Source organism: Hoplias malabaricus, chromosome 18 (genome assembly GCF_029633855.1).
Source record: "Hoplias malabaricus isolate fHopMal1 chromosome 18, fHopMal1.hap1, whole genome shotgun sequence".
Taxonomy (NCBI): Eukaryota; Metazoa; Chordata; class Actinopteri; order Characiformes; family Erythrinidae; genus Hoplias; species Hoplias malabaricus.
In genome coordinates this window covers 14,972,885-14,992,332 of record NC_089817.1, presented here as the reverse complement: position 1 = coordinate 14,992,332, position 19,448 = coordinate 14,972,885, and the positions used below count along the sequence as shown (strand labels likewise).

Genomic DNA, 19,448 nt, shown 5'->3' with positions numbered 1-19,448 from the left:
TTAAAGTTTATATATATATAAATCAGCACCATATTCAGCCTTTGAAAAACATATGCATCAGAAAGCTGAACATCTAAATAAACCCACTGTATTATTTTGCTACATCTCTATAAGTCGATGGCAGAAAACGTTCAACAAAAGTCATTAAAATATTTCATAACGTTTTTACACCATGTGGTTCTTGTATGTAATTGTTTGTTTTATAATTGTTTGATACTGCCAGCTCTACCATTCACTGCAAGATTATTTCACCAGAAATGATCATAACTTTTGAAATGTTGTTAATGTTGTTAAAGTAAGTAACAGTAAAAGAATATAAGAAACTTTTTCTCTGACAGTGATATTCACCACTGAACAAGGTTTTGTTACAACAGGTACAAATAGTTACCTCTAGTGTTCTGAAATTTTAAGATTATTTATTATCCCCAAAGAGGCCTTGACCTAATCAGTCCTGTCAGGCCGTCTGAACATCTTCATCAGAGCTATCTGATACGGAGTGAAAGACTAAATTCAGTTTTAGCAGGGTGTTAGAGTAGAGACCTGACCGCCCAAATCCTGCTTTTGTTTGTGTGTGTGTGTGTCTCTGTCTCTCTGATCTCTCTGATGGTGGCCGTGTGTTCTCTGACCCCCCAGCCCCCCTCCGCTCTCTGGGTAAGTGACCCTTTAGGCTCAATGGCCTGTGATCTGCGTTCTCACACACATACAGAAAGAGCTCTCTGCAGCGAAAGCTCTGTGTCTCTGCTCCATGCAGTTCTCTCATTCAGCCCTTTGTGTTTCTTTGTGGTGAGCGGGTTGTAATCAGCAGCACTACAATGATTCTCTGCATGCAGGAGAGGCTTCCAGAGACCCCCGCCCTTCAGGAGGCTGCCTGCTGCTCTTTCGCTGGTCAGCAGGACAACGCTGCTGTCTCCCAAACAAACTAAACACAGCAGAGACTGATGATGGATGAAATGACAGACTGTGTTGGCTGATTTCCAGTCAACAGTGTTGATTATGGAAAGCTGTCAGGTGCTTAATAATGTAGTATTATGTGTATGTTCATAGAGTGCAGATTCCGATCATCATTGCAGTACACTGTAGGGGGCAGCATGACCTCTGTTTTGCATAAGAAATGACTTAAATTACAGATTGAACCTTGATAAAACCAGATGGATATAATGGCATGTTTGACAAATGTGATGAAGGCATAATTATAAATGTTTATTACGTTGTTATTGTCAAATGTTTCCATGAACAGTGTAGTTTCTTGCAGTTTTTTTATGTGAACCATCTTGTGGAACTGGCTTATAACTCATTTAATCAGATATTCACGCACCTGCTAACTCATTCACTCACTCGCTCACTCACTCATGTTTAAGAAAATACTTCATGTGGGCCTCGACTTCACATGGGCTTCAGATCTCATTTTTTGGATGTTTATTTAATTTCCATATCTGTTTCATATGTTTTGGTTTTCATAAAAGTCTTGACACTAAGTCTTGGTTTTCGTAAAGGTCTACATGCTGCGCTAGATCTTGGATTTTGCACTAATAGTGCAGCTTTAATGATCACTCAGACTTATTAAAATGAGCAGAAAAATCAAAGTACAGTGTTCCATATCCCTGGTATGCGTGAGACGTGTTCACTCACATACTCGGATAAATACCCACAGTTTGGAACTGTACCGAAAAAAGTCTTATTTCTAACGTACTCAATCAAATTTAGGGACTGCTCCACAAGAGGGTGCTATTGTGATTTCCCTCTGTGACATTTTGTGTCCTGGTTTTAAATATTTGCAAATATGATTCTGACATCATGGAAAATCCTCAGTTTAAGCCCTAGACGAGACACAAGACATTTAAAATTTGTGTCCTGCCGTAGAGTTGGTTGGTTAGGTATTCCGGTATTTAAAGGCTTGACTTTAGTCTTCTAAAACCAACACGGCTACTTTAGAGTATTACATTTTTAGGAAACATAGAGGAACATTTGCTCATGTTTCCATATGTGGTCACATGTCTAGAGCCCAGGAGAGGAAAAGGCTTGGGAGTTTTGACATGCTGCTCAAATTTTGATCCCCGGGACTTACACGGTGCATTAAACCTCAGCAAATTGTACAAATTTATGCCTTCAAACTGGATTACATGCTTTACTAAATTACATGGCCTCCCAGAAGTAAAAGATTATTTTGAAAGTACACTAAGTGTGTAATAGCTGCACTTGATTAGTTTGGGTTGTTGGTTGACAGATTTGATTTTATTTATGAGTGCATAATGCTGCATGATGCGATTTTCTTATACTGCCTCCTTATAATGTATTTTGTACTTGATCATAGTTAATAATAAAAACACCATAATACACTTCTCCTCATAAAGGAAACAATGTACAATTTGACCTAAATTTAATTTCTGCCTTAAATTTTCAAAAGAATGCTTTACAGTAGAGGTTTTGCTTTCTCCCACAGTGCAGGGGCAGAGATAAACACTGGGACCACTTCTGAGTTGTTAAGTGTGTTAATATTAATGAGGCAAGACTATTACTAAATAGGTTAGGCCCGTTTTACTGGCCTTCTTTGCTTATGAAGGATTTGCATTAAAAAAAGCAGTGTTTGAGTTTCACAATATTTTAGTTTCGTGTATCAAACACACCTTATTCTTTAGAGCTACAGGAAATAGTTTTTCTATCCTATAGCACAATTATTGTTATATTATTTAATTTAATATTATTATTACTATTTTTTAAATGAGTGAAATAGCCATAGTTTCTGTCTCTCACCACCTTGTCCAGCAGTGTGGTCACTTGGTAGTGAAGTGGCAGGCCAGATGGGGCATTAGGAAGGGTCCCAGCAAAGGAAGGCCCAAAAAGCAGCACTTTTTCTCCCTCCACTGCCAAGAGAAGGCAGCTGACTGGCTGAAACCTAGTCGTTTGATACGTTGCTCTTGCAGCGAAACTCGCCCATTGTCAGCATCTAATTGCTAATTGTGGGCCTTTTTTTTCCCCTTTCTCTAGCTCCCTTTTGTGGATGTTATTGGGAATTTTTCTAATGCATTTTGGGTTCCACAGCCATGGCTGCCCTCTGAGCCGCTCAGTGGATGTGCTTTCAAAATGAGATTAACTTTGGAGGAATGCATTAGACTGGCTGCTGCAAAGCTCACAGACTTGAGCTCTGGCTTATTATAGATTGCCCACTTCAGCCCCTCACACCCTCTCTCCCTCTCTCTCTCTCAGCCTCTTGGCTCTTATTGATGGTGCCTCTTTGAGCCTGTAAGAGCATTACTCTGTTTAGGCGAGAGATGTTTGGGCTGATCTGAGCCTGATCTCATATTTGTGTAGCAGAAATTAATTTGATGCTGCTTTGCATGCTAATCTGTGAAGATTGATTTAAACTGGACAAAAGACATAGAAAGAGGGAAATAAAGACACAGTCCTCTTCCAGCAGCTTATTTCCATTGCCACCATTTTCCAGCAGCATTTTTTTTTCTTTTTTTATAGTATAACATTTTGTGGCAAGTATTTTGTTACAGAATAGGCAGCATTTTTTCCTCTTTTTTATATTTTTATTAAAAAAACACATTTATATATATAAATATATATATTATGTGTGTGTGTGTGTGTGTGTATATATATATATATATTTAAGCATGTTTTAATGACAAATATAATGACAAAATAGAAGAAAATAATTGTTTTAAAGTACAATTATAGATTTGGAATTGATTGTTAATAAAATAATTGTTAAGGTGTTTGACTATATTTTAGTCCTGTAATAACTTCTGATTAATAACTTGCTAGAATTTTGTTGTTGAATTTCAAGTGTTTTGTTTTTCTTCCTTTATCCTTATAGTAATAGAAAGACATGCTTTGCACCTCATCTGTTTATACATTTAGTCATTCGAATGAAACAACTGGCCCATATCTCTCTGTCTTACACACACACACACACAAATGCGCACACACATAAACACAGAGAGAGAGAGAGCTGTATCATACACTCCCTTAGGTGTGCCCAATTTAGCCTCGGCACAAGTGCGTTGGGGAGGCAGGGCTGAGAGGTCGCGGCTGCCTCTCCTCGCCCTGTTAGCTGCTGATGTTCTTATTAAAAGTTCATTTGTTTGGCTGAAGGGGTGCGGAGCGGCGTGTGGGCCTGGCGTCCGCTCTGGCTGCTTGTTGATTTGTAAAGCAGCAGCGCTTGTCACGATCCGCCGCTCAGGCTTCTCTGGAGCTCCTGCCAAACAGTGCAAGCGCTCAATTATCCTCAGAGCTGAGGCTGCCTGCCTAACCGGCCTCCACCGTCTCGGGGTCAGGATCCTGCCGTTTGCACCCCACTCCCAGGCTCAGGAACCGTTTCTCTGTCTCTGATTTTCTGTCTGTCTGTCTGTGTGTATGTATATATATCAGTTTGAATGTATGTCTCTCTAGCTGTCTGTTTCTCTGTGAGCTGTCAAACTGTCAGTCTGTTTCTCTGTCAGTACGTTTCTTTGACTTATTGTTCGTCTCTGTCAGTTGGTTGGTCTGCTTCCATTTTGGCCCATATTTTCCCATCTTTTTGAGAGCACCTGATTCTTTGTGTTATTTGTTTGGGCATGTGTATGATTGGTCCATTATTGTTGCAATAGACTGCAGTACAGGTGCTGCACTTTTCAAGGCACACACATGAGCTTACTAACCACTGAATGAACCAATTTAATGTTTTATGTATTTTCAGATCCAACACGATTTATGTGAATGACATTTGAACACATAATAATTTCAAATTTTACAAAACACGTTTTCTTTTCATCCATTAGCCCATCTCAGAATAAGTTTGTTCACGACGAACATCCATGTATTTTAGTAATTTATTCTATATCACAGCAGTATAGGGTTACAATACTACGATTCTTGTCCTAGTTGTTATGCTTTGCTTTGAAAAACTCAATAACATAAATGATAATAAAAACAATAAATCTTGGCACTGATTTGCATCTTAACAAACACGCCAAACTTTAAATCGTGTTGAATATTGTTTTTCCTTCATTCTCCCTTGGCACTCATCACTACATGTAGCAGTCTGTTACGAGCCATCTCAAGTATAGAACCATTTTTCCTGCCTATCTAACTGATGTTCAAAATATTTAAAGGATCTTTAAGAAACCAGTTAATGTTCCAGGAATAGATTACCCAACATCTAAGAGTCAAATAATGCATTCCTTCTTTTTTTTTTCTTTTTGTCCAATAGCCCAACTCAGAATATGTTTTCTGTGTTCACAATGAACATCCGTGCAGTTTAGTAATTTAAACTATAGCACAGCCAAAAATAAATAAATAAATAAAATATGGTGGTGTGTTTGTCATCCAGCTCTATTTGTAATACTCTTTCTTTGAAAAATTCAATAGCATATTCAATAATAAAAACAATATGTCTTTCTTAGACTCTGTTTTGGCCAGCATCTTAACAAACACACAAAAATTTGAATAATGCTGTAATGTTTTTCCATCACTCTCCCTTGGCTCTCATCAGTCAGTTACGAGCCGTCTCAAGTGTAGAACCCTTTATTTTTTTGCCCATTCAATTGATATTCAAAAATATTTAAAGGATTTTTCGGAAATCAGCTTATGTGCCAGGAGCAGCTCAGATTTTTTGACATTCCTGCCGCCCACGTTTGGTGTTTTTGTTGTTTTTGCCTCGTGATGGCAGCACGTGATGGCGTTTTCTTGGCTGTTAGGCTCTTACGGTGTGTCTGCTTCAATTAACCCCAGTTTGAGGGAAGAAATTCCTGAGTCTACAAATTAGCATTTGGTTTCCTGCGCCTTCTGCCTCAGCCACGTTTGAATCTGCATTTCTCGTAGATACCTATTTGTCTATGACGTCGGCTACATGTAATAATAATATAAGGTATAATTCCAAGGACGCGGTTAAATATTCCTTTGCTATTCAAATAAGCTTTACCGAACCATTACTGTAAGCAGTAACATCATTTTTTCTCCAAACCAGACTGTTTCCTTTGTGTGTCTGGCCCATTTTTTTAAGGGTCTGTTGCAGAAACGTGGAATTAAGGGAGAAGTCCATAGAGTGTATATATTTTCCCAAACCAACTGATGTTTGTGTCTTTGCTTCTTAATATAAAAACTAATGCCAATCCCTTTACATTCCATGCAGATAAAGATCTCTGTGCTAATAGAGTTGCCACCCCAGCCTCCTGTTCACATCAACTGTTTGGCCTTGGAATTTAGCGGATTACGGGAGCGGAGTTCAAAGTCTCTCTATATAACACTGTCTCTTTGCATCAGAAAGCCTTGAATCACTGCACTGTGTCCCAGCCTCATGGGCTTTGGCCAAGGAGATTGAGCTTCTCCCTGGTTAAGCTCTTGTGTAAATTTATTTTCTGTAAATAACAGATTGCACCAAGATTCCCTCCAGATTCCTGAGCATGTAGCATCCAGTCAGCCTCAAAATAGACAAAATTCTGAGTCTGTTAAAGAATGAATTCATGGCTCCAGGAGCAGCTACTTTTATTGCTTCATTTCATTACTACTTTACTTTCATTATTGCTTTCTTTTTCAGTTATTCCCCAAAATTTTATATTTGCTTTTCTGCATGTGACACTGCATAAGAAACCGCAAATAAAATCTTGGTCAAAATCTTGATCAAACTTCAAATCAATGTTCTTGACCCCTCAAAGAAATTGATGATCATTTCAAGTCATCGTCCATTAGAAACTGTATGTTTGTTTATTTGATTACATAAATGGAGTTGCTCAAAGCAAAAATATGTGCTCTGTATAATAGTGGAAATATTGTATTTAGAAATTTAAAATACTGTGTATTTTGTCATTACTTTTGGTGGATTTTTAGATGTATAGTAGAATATACTTTTTTTAAAACACATTTTAACACTCAAATATTCACAATTTGTAGCTTATATCTGTGACTGCATCTTTGAGCACAAACCAGCCTTGAAGCTGAGATTTTGATCTGGGTACCTTAGAGTTTACCTTGCTCTAACACACCTGTTCCAACTAAACATTTAATCATCAGGCGCTTCCTGAGTTGCAGTGGGTCTTTCAGGGCAAGAAAACACTACAATGTGCAGGGCAGGGGGAACTTCAGGACCAGAATTAGCAACCAGTGCCCTAAAGCCTCCGGAGGTGAAAAATGTCCTTGGTGTAATGCATGAGTGATACCAGCAGTTGGAGCTAACTTTGTGATGACATTTAACATGTTCTCACCCAAATGAGTAGACTGTTTGTTGACTTCTTTATTATGCTTGGCTCAGTGACATAGTTAAAAATGTGTTCTCAGACATCCTGTATAGCTAGTAATTTGAAAAGGAGCATACTGATGGTTGTTAGATTTTAGGCCACTATGGTAGAACTGGTTCCAAAGTAGTTGAAATAAGTAGAGAAAAGAGAGCCACAGTAATTGACACCTCAGCTTTATGAAGCAGTTAATATTTAGCCCCGAGCTAGAAAAGGTGTCTGCATCTGTCTTAGCTAAAGCTACTTCTGGTTATTGTTTAATAAATATTAACTCACAAACAGAGTCATGTATCTGTTCTTTTAGGCAGTGCATAGTGCCTATTCTATAAGTATAGCATCTGCAATTAATTCAATTTTGCTTTAGCAAAACTATGCTGGGAATTGTACATATTTTTGCCCTCAAACCAGTGTTATTGTACTGTTTCTTGAGACACTTGCAGGCTTTCTGCCCTTCTTGACCATGTGTGTAAATTCATTGCAGCATCTGGCAGAATAATTTTCTGTTTGTTCAGTAATTAGAACGAGATTGACACCTGAGTGTCACCTTGCTGTGTGGCCTGAGGAAGTGTGTGTGCGAATGACATAGGGTCAAGTGGGCCATTGTTTACTTTGGTGGGGGGTGTTATCTGATGGTTGTGCTGGGCTAGGAGCCCTCTGATGGGGGTCAAAGTTCAATTAAAGTCCAGAGGCTCAAGAGCCCGGCAGCGCTGAGCTGTCAGCTTGCTTGTCAGCAGAGTGAGAAAGTGAGAGCGAAGGAGCGAGGAGAAAGCACTTGATGAAATTGAACATCATATGGTCTTTCCTGTGCTTGTGATTTTTGGGGATGTTTTATTTTTAACGATGTCTGCAGCATGTACTTTATCAGTAGCTTATAATAGAAATGTATATTGCTAAATATTTTGTAACAAGGCAAACAGTGTTTGATATGATGTTTTACTTTCCCATTTTTTACATAATCCCTTTGCAGGTTGATGTTGAAGTTGCCAGAAGACATGGGATTAATTGCTGTAGCAGCCCGACAGACTAAGGGAAAAGGTCTGTAGTCAGCTTTTATAAAACACTCAACATGCATAAACCTCTTCACTGAACCATTAAAACACAGAATACATTATCATGAAAGAAAATACAGAATATAAGCTTCTTCAGGCACTTTTGCACAAAGCTTTAAAACCCAACCCTGAACTTGTATTGCAGGGCGTGGAGGGAATGCATGGTTGAGTCCTCTGGGCTGTGCCATGTTCACACTGCACTTGCAGGTGGAGATAAACTCTAGCCTCGGTCAGAGAATCCCCTTCTTACAGCATCTCGCTGCTCTGGCTGTGGTAGAGTCTGTACGCTCACTGCCTGGATACGAGGTAAGCTAGGGCCAGGGCATTGGGGAGATATAATGGAAAATGGTGCTTGATTGACAATCTTCTTGGTATGGACCAAGAAATAATTTAATTCCATCTTTTCTAATTGCAGATACTCTCAGAACAGCATTTAAGCATTCAAAATTCTTTGTGGTAGTAACAAAAACTTTCCTTAGATAAAATAGTTTTAGAGATAAAGGCATCAACTGGAGTTAGGTGGCCTCTGACAGATTGGTTGACAGTTACAAAGCCATTTTCTTATTTAACTGATTACAAATTAATGGTCAAATTAAACACAATATGGTACAGCTACTTTTACTGAATTGTGTAATTATTATGTACATATCACTGTTGGCTTTCATATACATTTCTATGCAAGAATGTGTCTAAAAATGAGTGGATTATGATATACTGTTATTATTATTAATTAATATATTGTTTCTATGTAATATTAAATATTATATTTAGAAAATGTGTGTATATATATATATATATATATACACACACACACACACACTTCTTCTATGGCCCCCAAGGTTCATGAGCAGGTGCTGCTGTCTATTTTACTAATCAGACATGTCACAGTCAACTCCAGCAGAAAGCATGAGGGCTTGCAGTGGCCCACACACACATACACAAAGACTTACATACACAGTCTGGTGTTAGGTGTATGAGTTCACAGGGGTGTTTGATTGGAACCACACTGAAATGACGGATGTATTTGTGCTGCTGTGCTGCTGAAGCATAGCACGTGTGTGTGTGTGTGTGTGTGTGTAGTATGCATGTTCTGCAAGTGCTCATACATTATTCTACAGGTTTCTGTTAGTGTGAGCACTGATGGTGCAGGAAGTATTATGGAAAGTGGGAAGAATAACAGGCAGTGTTTGAGTTAACATTTCCCTTCTGAAATGGCATGATCTAAACAGATTTTTCATGTTGAGATTTAGAGTGTAGGTGAATGCAGGTGTTTTTAAGAACGGTGGTCTGCTCGCCCCTGCAACCCCTCATGAAAAAAAAAAAAACTTCATCTTACCTTCATGTATTATAGCAATTTTAAATGTTTGCTCGTCTCAGTTATGTTGACGTGATTAATGTTTTCCAAAATTGTGTGAGTTTCCAACACTGCAGCAACAACAAATGGGATTCTTTGTAGCAGTGCTAGGCCTGGTATATGGAGTATTCACATAAGAGTTGATTTAACTTTAATGTAAGTACATGTGATTTTTCCCTTTAGGACATTGATCTAAGAGTAAAATGGCCCAATGATATTTACTACAGTAACCTAATGAAGCTTGGAGGAGTCTTGGTCAACTCGACTGTAATGGGATCCACCTTTCACCTCCTCATTGGTAATCCTCTTATCAGGCTTAAAGAATCAAAATCCCAGTGTTTAATAATTAAGTTTAATAAATAAGTTTAACTATTTTGGTGAGTTGTTTTTTATCAGTATTTTGATTTTGAACTCACCTTTTTGCCCCTTTCTGTAGGGTGTGGATTTAATGTGAGCAACAGTAACCCCACTATCTGCATTAATGACCTGGTGGTGCAACAGAACTGGGAGCAGGGATGTAGTTTGGAGCCCCTGAGCTCGAGCCAGCTCATCGCGCGCTCAGTCACTTTACTGGAGCAGCTCATCTCTCAGGTTCAGCAGCAGGGGCCACAAGCTGTATTGCCTCTGTACTACAAAAGATGGGTGCATGGGTGAGTTTACCCCACAGAATGAAGACCATGTTGATTTTTACTCATGCACATGAAAATTGTGATTTTTATTTTTTTAACTACATATTTATCTTAGAAATTCCTTTGAGATGATGTAATACATGAATCAATTTTGGTTCTCTTTCAGAGTATCATAAAAAAAAAACTACATTTTGGCCTCATAAAATGTTTTCTGGTGTTCGATTACATCACTGTGCAGGCAAAGAAAATATAGTATAATTTCAGCCAACCACACCTAACCGTATATATTTTTGAGCATTTAAGCATAAGCATGTAGATCATAATATCTTGCACTTTAGGTATGTCTACATTTTTCCCTGTACTACTTCAGGTCTTAGTTAAGTAAAGTTCTCATCCATGTTTCATTTAAGATGATATGTTAGTATAATAAGACAATAAACAGTTAATTAAATTTCAAGTTTGAAAAATCTAAATCTAAAACCATCTTTATTAAGTTTACCATCTGACTAAGGTGAGATATTTTTGCTGATCCAGTGAAAACAAATAAATGTGGTTTGGTATTATGCATGTTGTGTAGTTGTTTAAAAAATACTATACTCTCAGAAAAAAGGAACGGTACACACAATGTAAAGGTATCTTTAAAGGTACAAAAGTGTTTTTAAATTCCAGTTCCCTAAAAGTACGTTACATTCGTTTTTCCAGAAAGAGTGGTGAATATTTGTAATTTTTCCTTATATTACTGTGTAAAATAAATTAACATGATAAAACCATGGAGATGAAATGGCGAGTATGAAATCAACACAGATTTTAAATAAAGATTTTAAAAATAAGGTACAGTTATGTTCCCTAACTAAATGTACTAAATATGTAACCTTGAGGGTACCACCAGTACAGTTTTTCCTGACAGTGAGATTTGGTACTTTGGTACTAATTGTCCTGAAATCAAGGAGGATGGGGCGGGGTGGTTACCATCCATCCTCCCAAAAAGTTAAATAGTGCAGTTTCTGAGCATGAGATAGCAACGACACAGTGTTATTTTAAGGTAAAAATTACTACCTAATGTTGCTTTAAAATATACTAATTTTATAGACATTGCACCACAGAGTGGTGAAACTCAGTCTCTGCATTTCAGCTGTGAATGTTGACAGAAGAGTATGCTCTTTCTTTAAACCCCCCATCTCCATTTTTCTACCAGTCCAGTTAATGACGTGTGTTAATGTGGGGTGTGATTTGCAGGGGGACGCAGGTGCGTTTATGGAGTGAGGATGGTCCAGAGGCTGACGTTGTGGGGCTGGATGATCATGGCTTTCTGCAGGTGAACTCTCGAGAGCATGGCCTCGTCTCAGTGCAGCCAGATGGAAACTCCTTTGATATGCTGAGGAACCTCATCGTAACCAAGCACAGCTAGAAACTTTACATAAACACAGCAGCACATACTCAGCAAGGCTATATCCTACATAGTGTCCCCATCATATCAAAACCTTCTTCCTTTTTTCCCCAAATTTTTACACCATTTCAAAACACCAGCTTTTATATGGATCGAATATTTCATGGTGAACGGACCAACAGACATGGTCTAAAATTGAATGGATGGAATAAAATCTATTAATTAATTTTACACAAAACAAAAGCTCAGACACACCTGAGTGTCTGTTATCTAACAATTATTTTGAAAAATGTAAATCGTCTTTCATAAAGCTACATGACACATGAGCCTTTCATGACAACTGACATAAGCCTACATTAACATTCATAAAGACTTAATACAAAGTGTTTGTTGTCACAAAATTTTCTAGAATAGACAGATTACGTAAGTCTTTATGACAACTGATGCTTGTTAGAATAGCCCTTTAAAGATGGTTATATAGGTTTATGTGATTAGTCATAAAAGGTTGCTGTAGGTGTCATGTAGCCTTATGAACTATGTTCTACAGTAAAGTGTTACCAATATAAAGGATACGGATTTTCTTGTTTATTTTTCATGACTGATATTATACTGAAAATAATGAAAACTTTTCTGTATGCCAATATATCTGAGTAAGTAAACTGGTACTATAAAATAAAGCTCATTTTGGGCCTTTCCATTATTGTCACCATGGAGATGCAAGGTTTTGTTACAACAGTGATGATATACAGTGAAGATTTCAATGATTAAATGTGCCACAAGTTCAGAAACACTATAGAAATGTTCTGTGTAGACTTTACAGTTTTCTTCTCTGAAATGAATAGAAATGTTTACATTTTGCATTTCAGAACTCAGCTTTGTTCTTGGAATTTCTAAAAGCTTAGCATTGCTGGTTTTGCAGTTAATGATTTGTAGACTATAGTGGCTCAGGGTAACAACAGTTCTGTTTTTCCTGCCTTTAGGGAATCTGTCTGTTCGGATAAACTGATGGTGGTTTTGTTTAAACATTTAGGAATGGCTCATAGTTAGTTAGGCATAGCCTATTGAATTTCTCATAACATTTTTTGTTGCTATTTTGCTTTAGGAAGTTTTATATATTACATACTTGAACCTGGAAATACTTAAGAAATTGCTATTGTTTTTATCAGATATATAATATATTGACACATGTCTAGTTAATTTGTGTAATGATTCATTTGAAATATGGAGAAATCTGGGAAGAAAATAAGAATAATTTGGGTAGAGTACTCATTAACCATATTTTTGCTTTGTTTTAAACACAATGCTACAAATATGACTTTAGTCTCAATAACTACTTGGTTCATGATTAAAAAGTAGAGCTTCTAAATGGATATTATTCAAAACCCTCAATAGCAGCAAAAGTGCATGTTTGATACAAAACTGATTACAAAAAAGACAGTACAAAATATAAAATTCACATCCATTTAGTTCTCTATAACACAGCTGCAAAAAAGAACTGTGTACTGTTATTTCCACTGGACATAAAGTGTCTATTATATATTATTGTAGTTTTTTGTTCACTGACATAAGAGTATGTTTGTTTAGAGTTACAGCACTTATGTAATATATGTTATGTTATACTGTGTTCAGAATACAGGGTCTTAAAAACAATAGATTATAATGTTTTACTTTAAGCCTTATATTTCATTTGTAAAGTGTCAATAGTTTGTGAAAGTTTGACTGCAGTGTATAACTTTACACAAGCATGCGTACCCTTTATAATCTCTGTAATAACCAGAACTCAGACTGTAGTTGGTATATGTCTGCATTAATGATTGTTTTTTCAAAGTGTTTGATATATTTTTGTTTTTCACATCTACATATAGTTGTAAGTAAGAAATTATATTTTGTAATAATCAACAGTTTGTATATAGATGTGAGTCATTCCAGTGTTACACAGAGTGGCTTTAAATTCAAATAAAATGTACTTAACAAGTATTCCTTGTTTTTATTTGTAGGAGGTTTTGTATGCTTATTGTTCATGTTCAAACCCACCTGGCCAATCTCCAAACACAAATGTTATTTTTTTTACATTACTGTAACTAGGAGAAGCTTTACACTAGCAAAAAGATAATAATAATAATTAGTGAATTATGTTGTGGAAATGTGTACTCTGGATGAATGGGGACACATCTTCTCATTAGTCATTTGTGGATTGGACTATTCACCGTATAGAACTGTGTACCAGCCCTTCCTCTGCACAACACAAGTGATGGACTCAAACACATTAAGGCGGCGAGCAGTTTTACAAATTAACTCTTGATGAGGCCACAGTTGTTCACTGAAAACCATTCCAGGTGACGACCTCATGAATCTGAATGAGAGAACACAGAGAGTGCGTTCCTTCATAGTTTTAATGTCTTCCATATTCATTTACAACGTAAAAAAAAATATATATATATATATATATATATATTTTTTTTTTCATCTACTTCATATACTTTTTCTTCGTGTTTTTTTAATATATATATATATATATATATATATATTAAAAAAACACGATGAAAAAGCATTCAATGAGACCAGAAAAGACCAAAGTGCATTCCCTTATAGAGTATGTTAGAAAATAAAATGTCATATTTATCCAGAGATCCTCAGACATCCATAGACAGCTACAGATTTTAAGAGAGAAAAGTGAATGGAAAAAGTGTACTCCCTTCTTTGTTACAATTACTTTAACTTTGCAATACCTGGACATAACTGACCAGTCCAGGAACGGCATGAAATATTTGGGGCCACATCATCCCACTGCTCTCTCTTCATCCTCCCCTTTGTTTCTCTCAGCCTGACCAGAGATGATGAGGTGTGCTGGAGTCCTGAGCTCATGCAGGTGGAGAGAAAAAGACAGAGAGAAAAAGTGTGAGTGTGCATGTGTGTGTGAGGGAGGGAGAGGTCAGATTTCTTTGGCTCTGCCAGGTTCATCCTGGCCTGTTAAAGATCACCTCATCTGTCTTTAGCGCCTCCTGTTCCACTAAACTGTCTGAGATCCTTCACCTCATTACAAACCCATTCAGTCACTCCCACATTCTCAAATGCACACGGTGCTATCCATAGACAGTGATCCAATAATAACACAAACTCTTACTCCAGTTGCTGTTCTGTTGTTTCAGTATGGAGGGAGAAGAATTTGATGTACTGTATAGTTATATGCTGTGCAAAAGTCAGAGACCTCTCTTCATTAATTAAAACTATATAGTCACCTACAATTGACTTTGGTATATATTTCCCTCTGTTTTTGAGAGGGTATTTTTCATATCTGCAAAGGTTTGTCTCAGACGTTGGTTGCACTTTCTGTTTAATCCTGCATTCTGTAAAGAAACACTAGTTTTAAAATGTACTCTATAAATAAATCTCAGCTGAATTCAGTGAAGTAAAGTGGAATCTGGGGTGGTCAGGTAATTCTGTTAAAACCAGCAACTTCTTTGTTCTTTAAGTATACCTCGATGCTCTAAAAAACAGTTTACAGATAAGTATTTTTGTGATGTCACTCTTAAGCCCTATTTGGATGGGATCAGTTTTACAAGGAGAGCTGTTGTAATGTAATTGTTCAACTAAGAGGAGATACTCAGGTAATAATTACTTTACCTACACCTCCACAGGTAAAAAGTAATCCCGTCTGAACAGGGGTTTAGTCTTAGCATTGACAAAAGCTGACGTTCATATCTAAATGATAGTGGGTGGAATTTGTGGGATACAGGATTTTTTATGTGTTGAACTAGACGAACACTGAAACATTCTGTAAAACTTTTACCCAACATTGTGACAGACATTGTGTGAAGGATATGGAGTGTGAACGAATAAAGCACACTCTCAGCACTCCACATGAGCCCCTCTTCATCTGCTCCAGTTTTAAAGTTCATTAAGCAAATAGCTCCACTCAGATCCATAAATGCCACTTCCTCAATATCCTATTAAACAATTTCAGCGAAGGGGTCCTGAGGGTCAACAGGGATCTATCCTCTTTAATATCAGCTGCATAATATCACATCTCAATCTGATCCCCCCAGAGACCACTGCCAGGGCCTCTGGCTCACCTTCAAGTGCACATATTATCTAAAGGAAAACAAAAAATGCACAAAAACGCACCATAAAAAATGCTTTCATAAACAAATAACAGCAGAGTCACCTTATAAATGATAAAAGCTTTGAGGGTGTACGGGGGTGTGTATGGAGGGTTAATAAAAGCACAAATAGGAGAAATATGCTGATGACACAGCTGGAGGAAACGCTGATAGACTGCTTTAATTTAACGGATCTCTCTTTCAATAACAGAGGATCAAACTGACCTCAGCATCAGCAGCAGCCACTTATGATCTCCACAAGCATCAAAGGCCTTATATACCCTTAAAGATTATGCTACCTGAATAGTTCTTGGCTTGGACGTACGGTTCTAAGAATTAAATTAGTAAAAAAAAAAAGACTTTTATGTTATGTGGAGGTTTTCAAATGTCATTTACTGATGTGTAGCTTGATAGTTTTGCCTCATGAGTTTATCCTCAAATTATCCCATTTGACACTGCTCAGCTCTGGAGTTGATTACTTATTTTGAGCATGAGATGTGTTAGTATACAACACCACAGAGACAGAGTAAGTATACAACACCACAGATACGTAGAACAAGGTTAAATTAGAACACATAACAAGATTTAAAAGTGGGGTCCACATGTGCCCGAATAGCAAGGAGACGGAGGACCACTGTTGACCCACTGAGGGCAAAGTTGGAGGTCCACTAGTGTTTTACACAGCGTTTTCTGGGCGGACCACTGGTGATTAAACAGAATCACAGTCCAATTTACATTTTTTCCTTCATTAGGTTCTTTTTTTTATTCTTTATAAATAAGATTAGTAAATCATTTCATTCCAGCACAGTGTCAACATTTTTAGAATAAACACTTTATATCAGGCTTATACTCATTATTATATCTCTGATAGTTGTAGCTAATACTTGTATTAATTTGTTTTCAGAATAAAAGTCTCTGTGAATGTAAAATCTGTTTGAGGAGATAATAAATGAGTTATATCCTGTACAGGACAGTAATCTGAGCAGTCCGATGGTGGATCAGTAGAGGTCTACAGTCAGTGGTGTGCCAGCCTTTTTATGCCAGTGGACCGATATATGCTCGCTGTCTGGGTGGTTCAGCAGTCAGCAGGAGATCACACCTGAGGCTGGAAGTCCTACTGTAACTCGAGTTACAAATTTGTTTCTGTGATAGTTTAAAAGCAGTAAATAAAACTTAGATACGTTAAACTTCAGCTACTTACAATCAACAGTCATTTTTTACAACACTCAAATATTCCATTGCATCTTAAAAGACGCAGTTAGATTATTTCTAAGTGATATTTATCTTTTTTATTCATTCTGAATGTATCAGATAAGTGATAATATGTTGCAGATTTGATACTGGTCTACAAATCTTTTCTATTCATTGAGCTTAAGTTATGTGGCTGATAACTAGTTTAAAAACTAGTCAAAATTAGAGGAAGATTTCTTGGATGGAAGGTTTGAAAATCCACATCCAGTTGACGTAAGGCAATCTTGAAATTGAGAGAAACTTAAAAAAAATTATAAATATTCACAAGGAAAGCAAATTATTCTACTGGGATGCTTAACGTGTTTGAGCCATAGAGCTGTGTTCAAATTATTATCATAAATGCATTTACAGGACATACAAAAAATAAAATAAAATAAAATAAAAACCCTAAGAGCAGTGAGTTAGGTAAATATATATCAATAGCTTACCACAGGTTGGCTTCTTGTGTCTGGCTGAAATAACAGAAATCACTGGCTTACATTCTGTGTTGAGTAAAGATATTTTGTCTTTTTTTTTATGCAGAATTCAGAGGTGTATTTCTGCTTAAAAGTAAACTTTTATATGCTATGTCTGGACAGCACGGTGGTGCAGCTGGTAGGTGTCGCAGTCACACAGCTCCAGGGACCTGGAGGTTGTGGGTCCGATTCCCACTCCAGGTGACTGTGAGGAGTTTGGTGTGTTCTCCCTGTGTCCGTGTGGGTTTCCTCCGGGTGCTCCGGTTTCCTCCCACAGTCCAAAAACACATGTTGGTAGGTGGATTAGCAACTCAAAAAAAAGTGTCCGTAGGTGTGAGTGTGTGTTGCCCTGTGAAGGACTGGCGCCCCCTCATGTTTTTCTATGTTTTCATTCATTTATTTCATTACCATACCCAGCAAGCAATAGGCCAATATATCGTACAGCATCTGGGATTGCTTTGTAAAGTCAACCAATCTTGACTGCCAGCCTAGCCACTGGGCCATAGAACAGTAAACCATTAGAAGTGCAAATAAAAATCAACATTTCAGCAGAAATACACATTTCTTTCACAGTCCTTTATATCTGCATTTGACATGAAGTGATAGAAATCATAATAAAGCAGAACAGCACACTGATCAGAATTATAATGAGGAGACCCGCACAATAAATGTTCAAACAGTGACCAAGATAAAGTGTCATTTCTCATTTTTATTCAGATTCAAGGCAAAGTAATTTGTCATCATTTTAATGCAGGTTTGTGTCATTTATGCCCATTGCTTTATGTGAGCTGTGTCAGAAATAAATACTGTTGTTATTCCTTTAGATATACCTTTTGATCCTTAGACAACAGAGAACCTGAAGCAGCACTCAAGAAATTCATAATATCCTCAGCTCAGAAGCAAATGACCATGACTGCATTTTATTTTCCTGTTGTGTCAACCAGGATGTTTAAGGTACATTTGCTTTTTAACGTGGTTTCCTTTTAAATGCTTGGCTATCACATTTTGAAAAATCAGCACCATTGAAAATAGTGGGCTATGACACCAGTTAAAGCACAGTTTACTCTGGTTTTTCTAAAAATCAATGGTAGGGTTGGGATAACAGGACATCATGACCACAATGTATTTATAATATTTACCATCTCATTAATACAATAGGATTTTGGGTGGTAAATCCATTGATGAAAATCACAGAATTTCCCAGCATCATTAATATCACTCTTTAGTGTCTCACTGAACATTTGATATTTGGCTATGTTGCTTGCAAAAATAGAATATACTTAGTACCTGAAGATATTTGCTTCTCCACATGGAGGCTGACATTAGTTTACATGACTATAGCTGCATCTATAACATCTGTGTACTTCTACGGGCATTAACTGAGTGCTACATCTTATGGTGTGTTCAAAATCATCACTGGTGGAATATCAATTCTAGGACAATTTAGTGAACAGAATTTGCAATTCAAGAAACCTTTTTATACCCTTAAATTAAAGAATTTTCAGAATCACTGGCATTCCTTCATTGCCATTGTAGCGTTAAATGAGTTGACTTGCCATTTGATGCAGACCAAGCCAAACAACACAGTGTATTTTTTGCCCAGTAGGCACAGGTGCTAAACTCAGATCTTCCACTGCCCTGACACCTATGAGGCTTGTTTGTGATCCTTAAAGAAGCAAGGCAGTCTAAATCCTGGAGAGGTCTTTTACTTTAGTTTTTCATTCTGCTACCTCTTCAAGGAGGGTACATTTGTTTGTGTAGTGCCTAATGCAATGCATTGCAGGTCTGAAAGAGTGCCATTTATATTTTCAGACAATTGCAAAACAAGACTAAAAAATATTGTACTAGCAAGTAGGGCATAATCTTAGCATTGACTCATTTTCCTCCTCAGACCCAACCAAACAACACAGTGCATGTTGGGAAGTCCGTGTTCACTAGAGTACATTGTTTGTGCACTGCTTTTTGCAATGCATTTTGGGTGTCATTGAGTGCCATTGCTATTTAAGGAC

At 37.2% G+C, this 19,448-nt stretch overlaps 1 protein-coding gene across 2 annotated transcripts in view; it reads left to right on the top strand.

Annotated features, from left to right (window-relative positions):
* hlcs (holocarboxylase synthetase (biotin-(proprionyl-CoA-carboxylase (ATP-hydrolysing)) ligase)) overlaps positions 1–13,590 on the top strand; it is a 38,732-nt gene extending 25,142 nt beyond the window's left edge. For both annotated transcript variants that reach the window (XM_066651507.1, XM_066651506.1), the window contains 5 exons: positions 8,182–8,249; positions 8,409–8,569; positions 9,801–9,915; positions 10,054–10,267; positions 11,483–13,590. In XM_066651507.1, coding sequence (XP_066507604.1) covers positions 8,182–8,249; positions 8,409–8,569; positions 9,801–9,915; positions 10,054–10,267; positions 11,483–11,654 — 730 coding nt within the window. In that variant the 3' untranslated portion in view covers positions 11,655–13,590. The remainder of the gene's footprint in view (positions 1–8,181; positions 8,250–8,408; positions 8,570–9,800; positions 9,916–10,053; positions 10,268–11,482) is intronic.
* Positions 13,591–19,448: the final 5,858 nt, after the last annotated feature.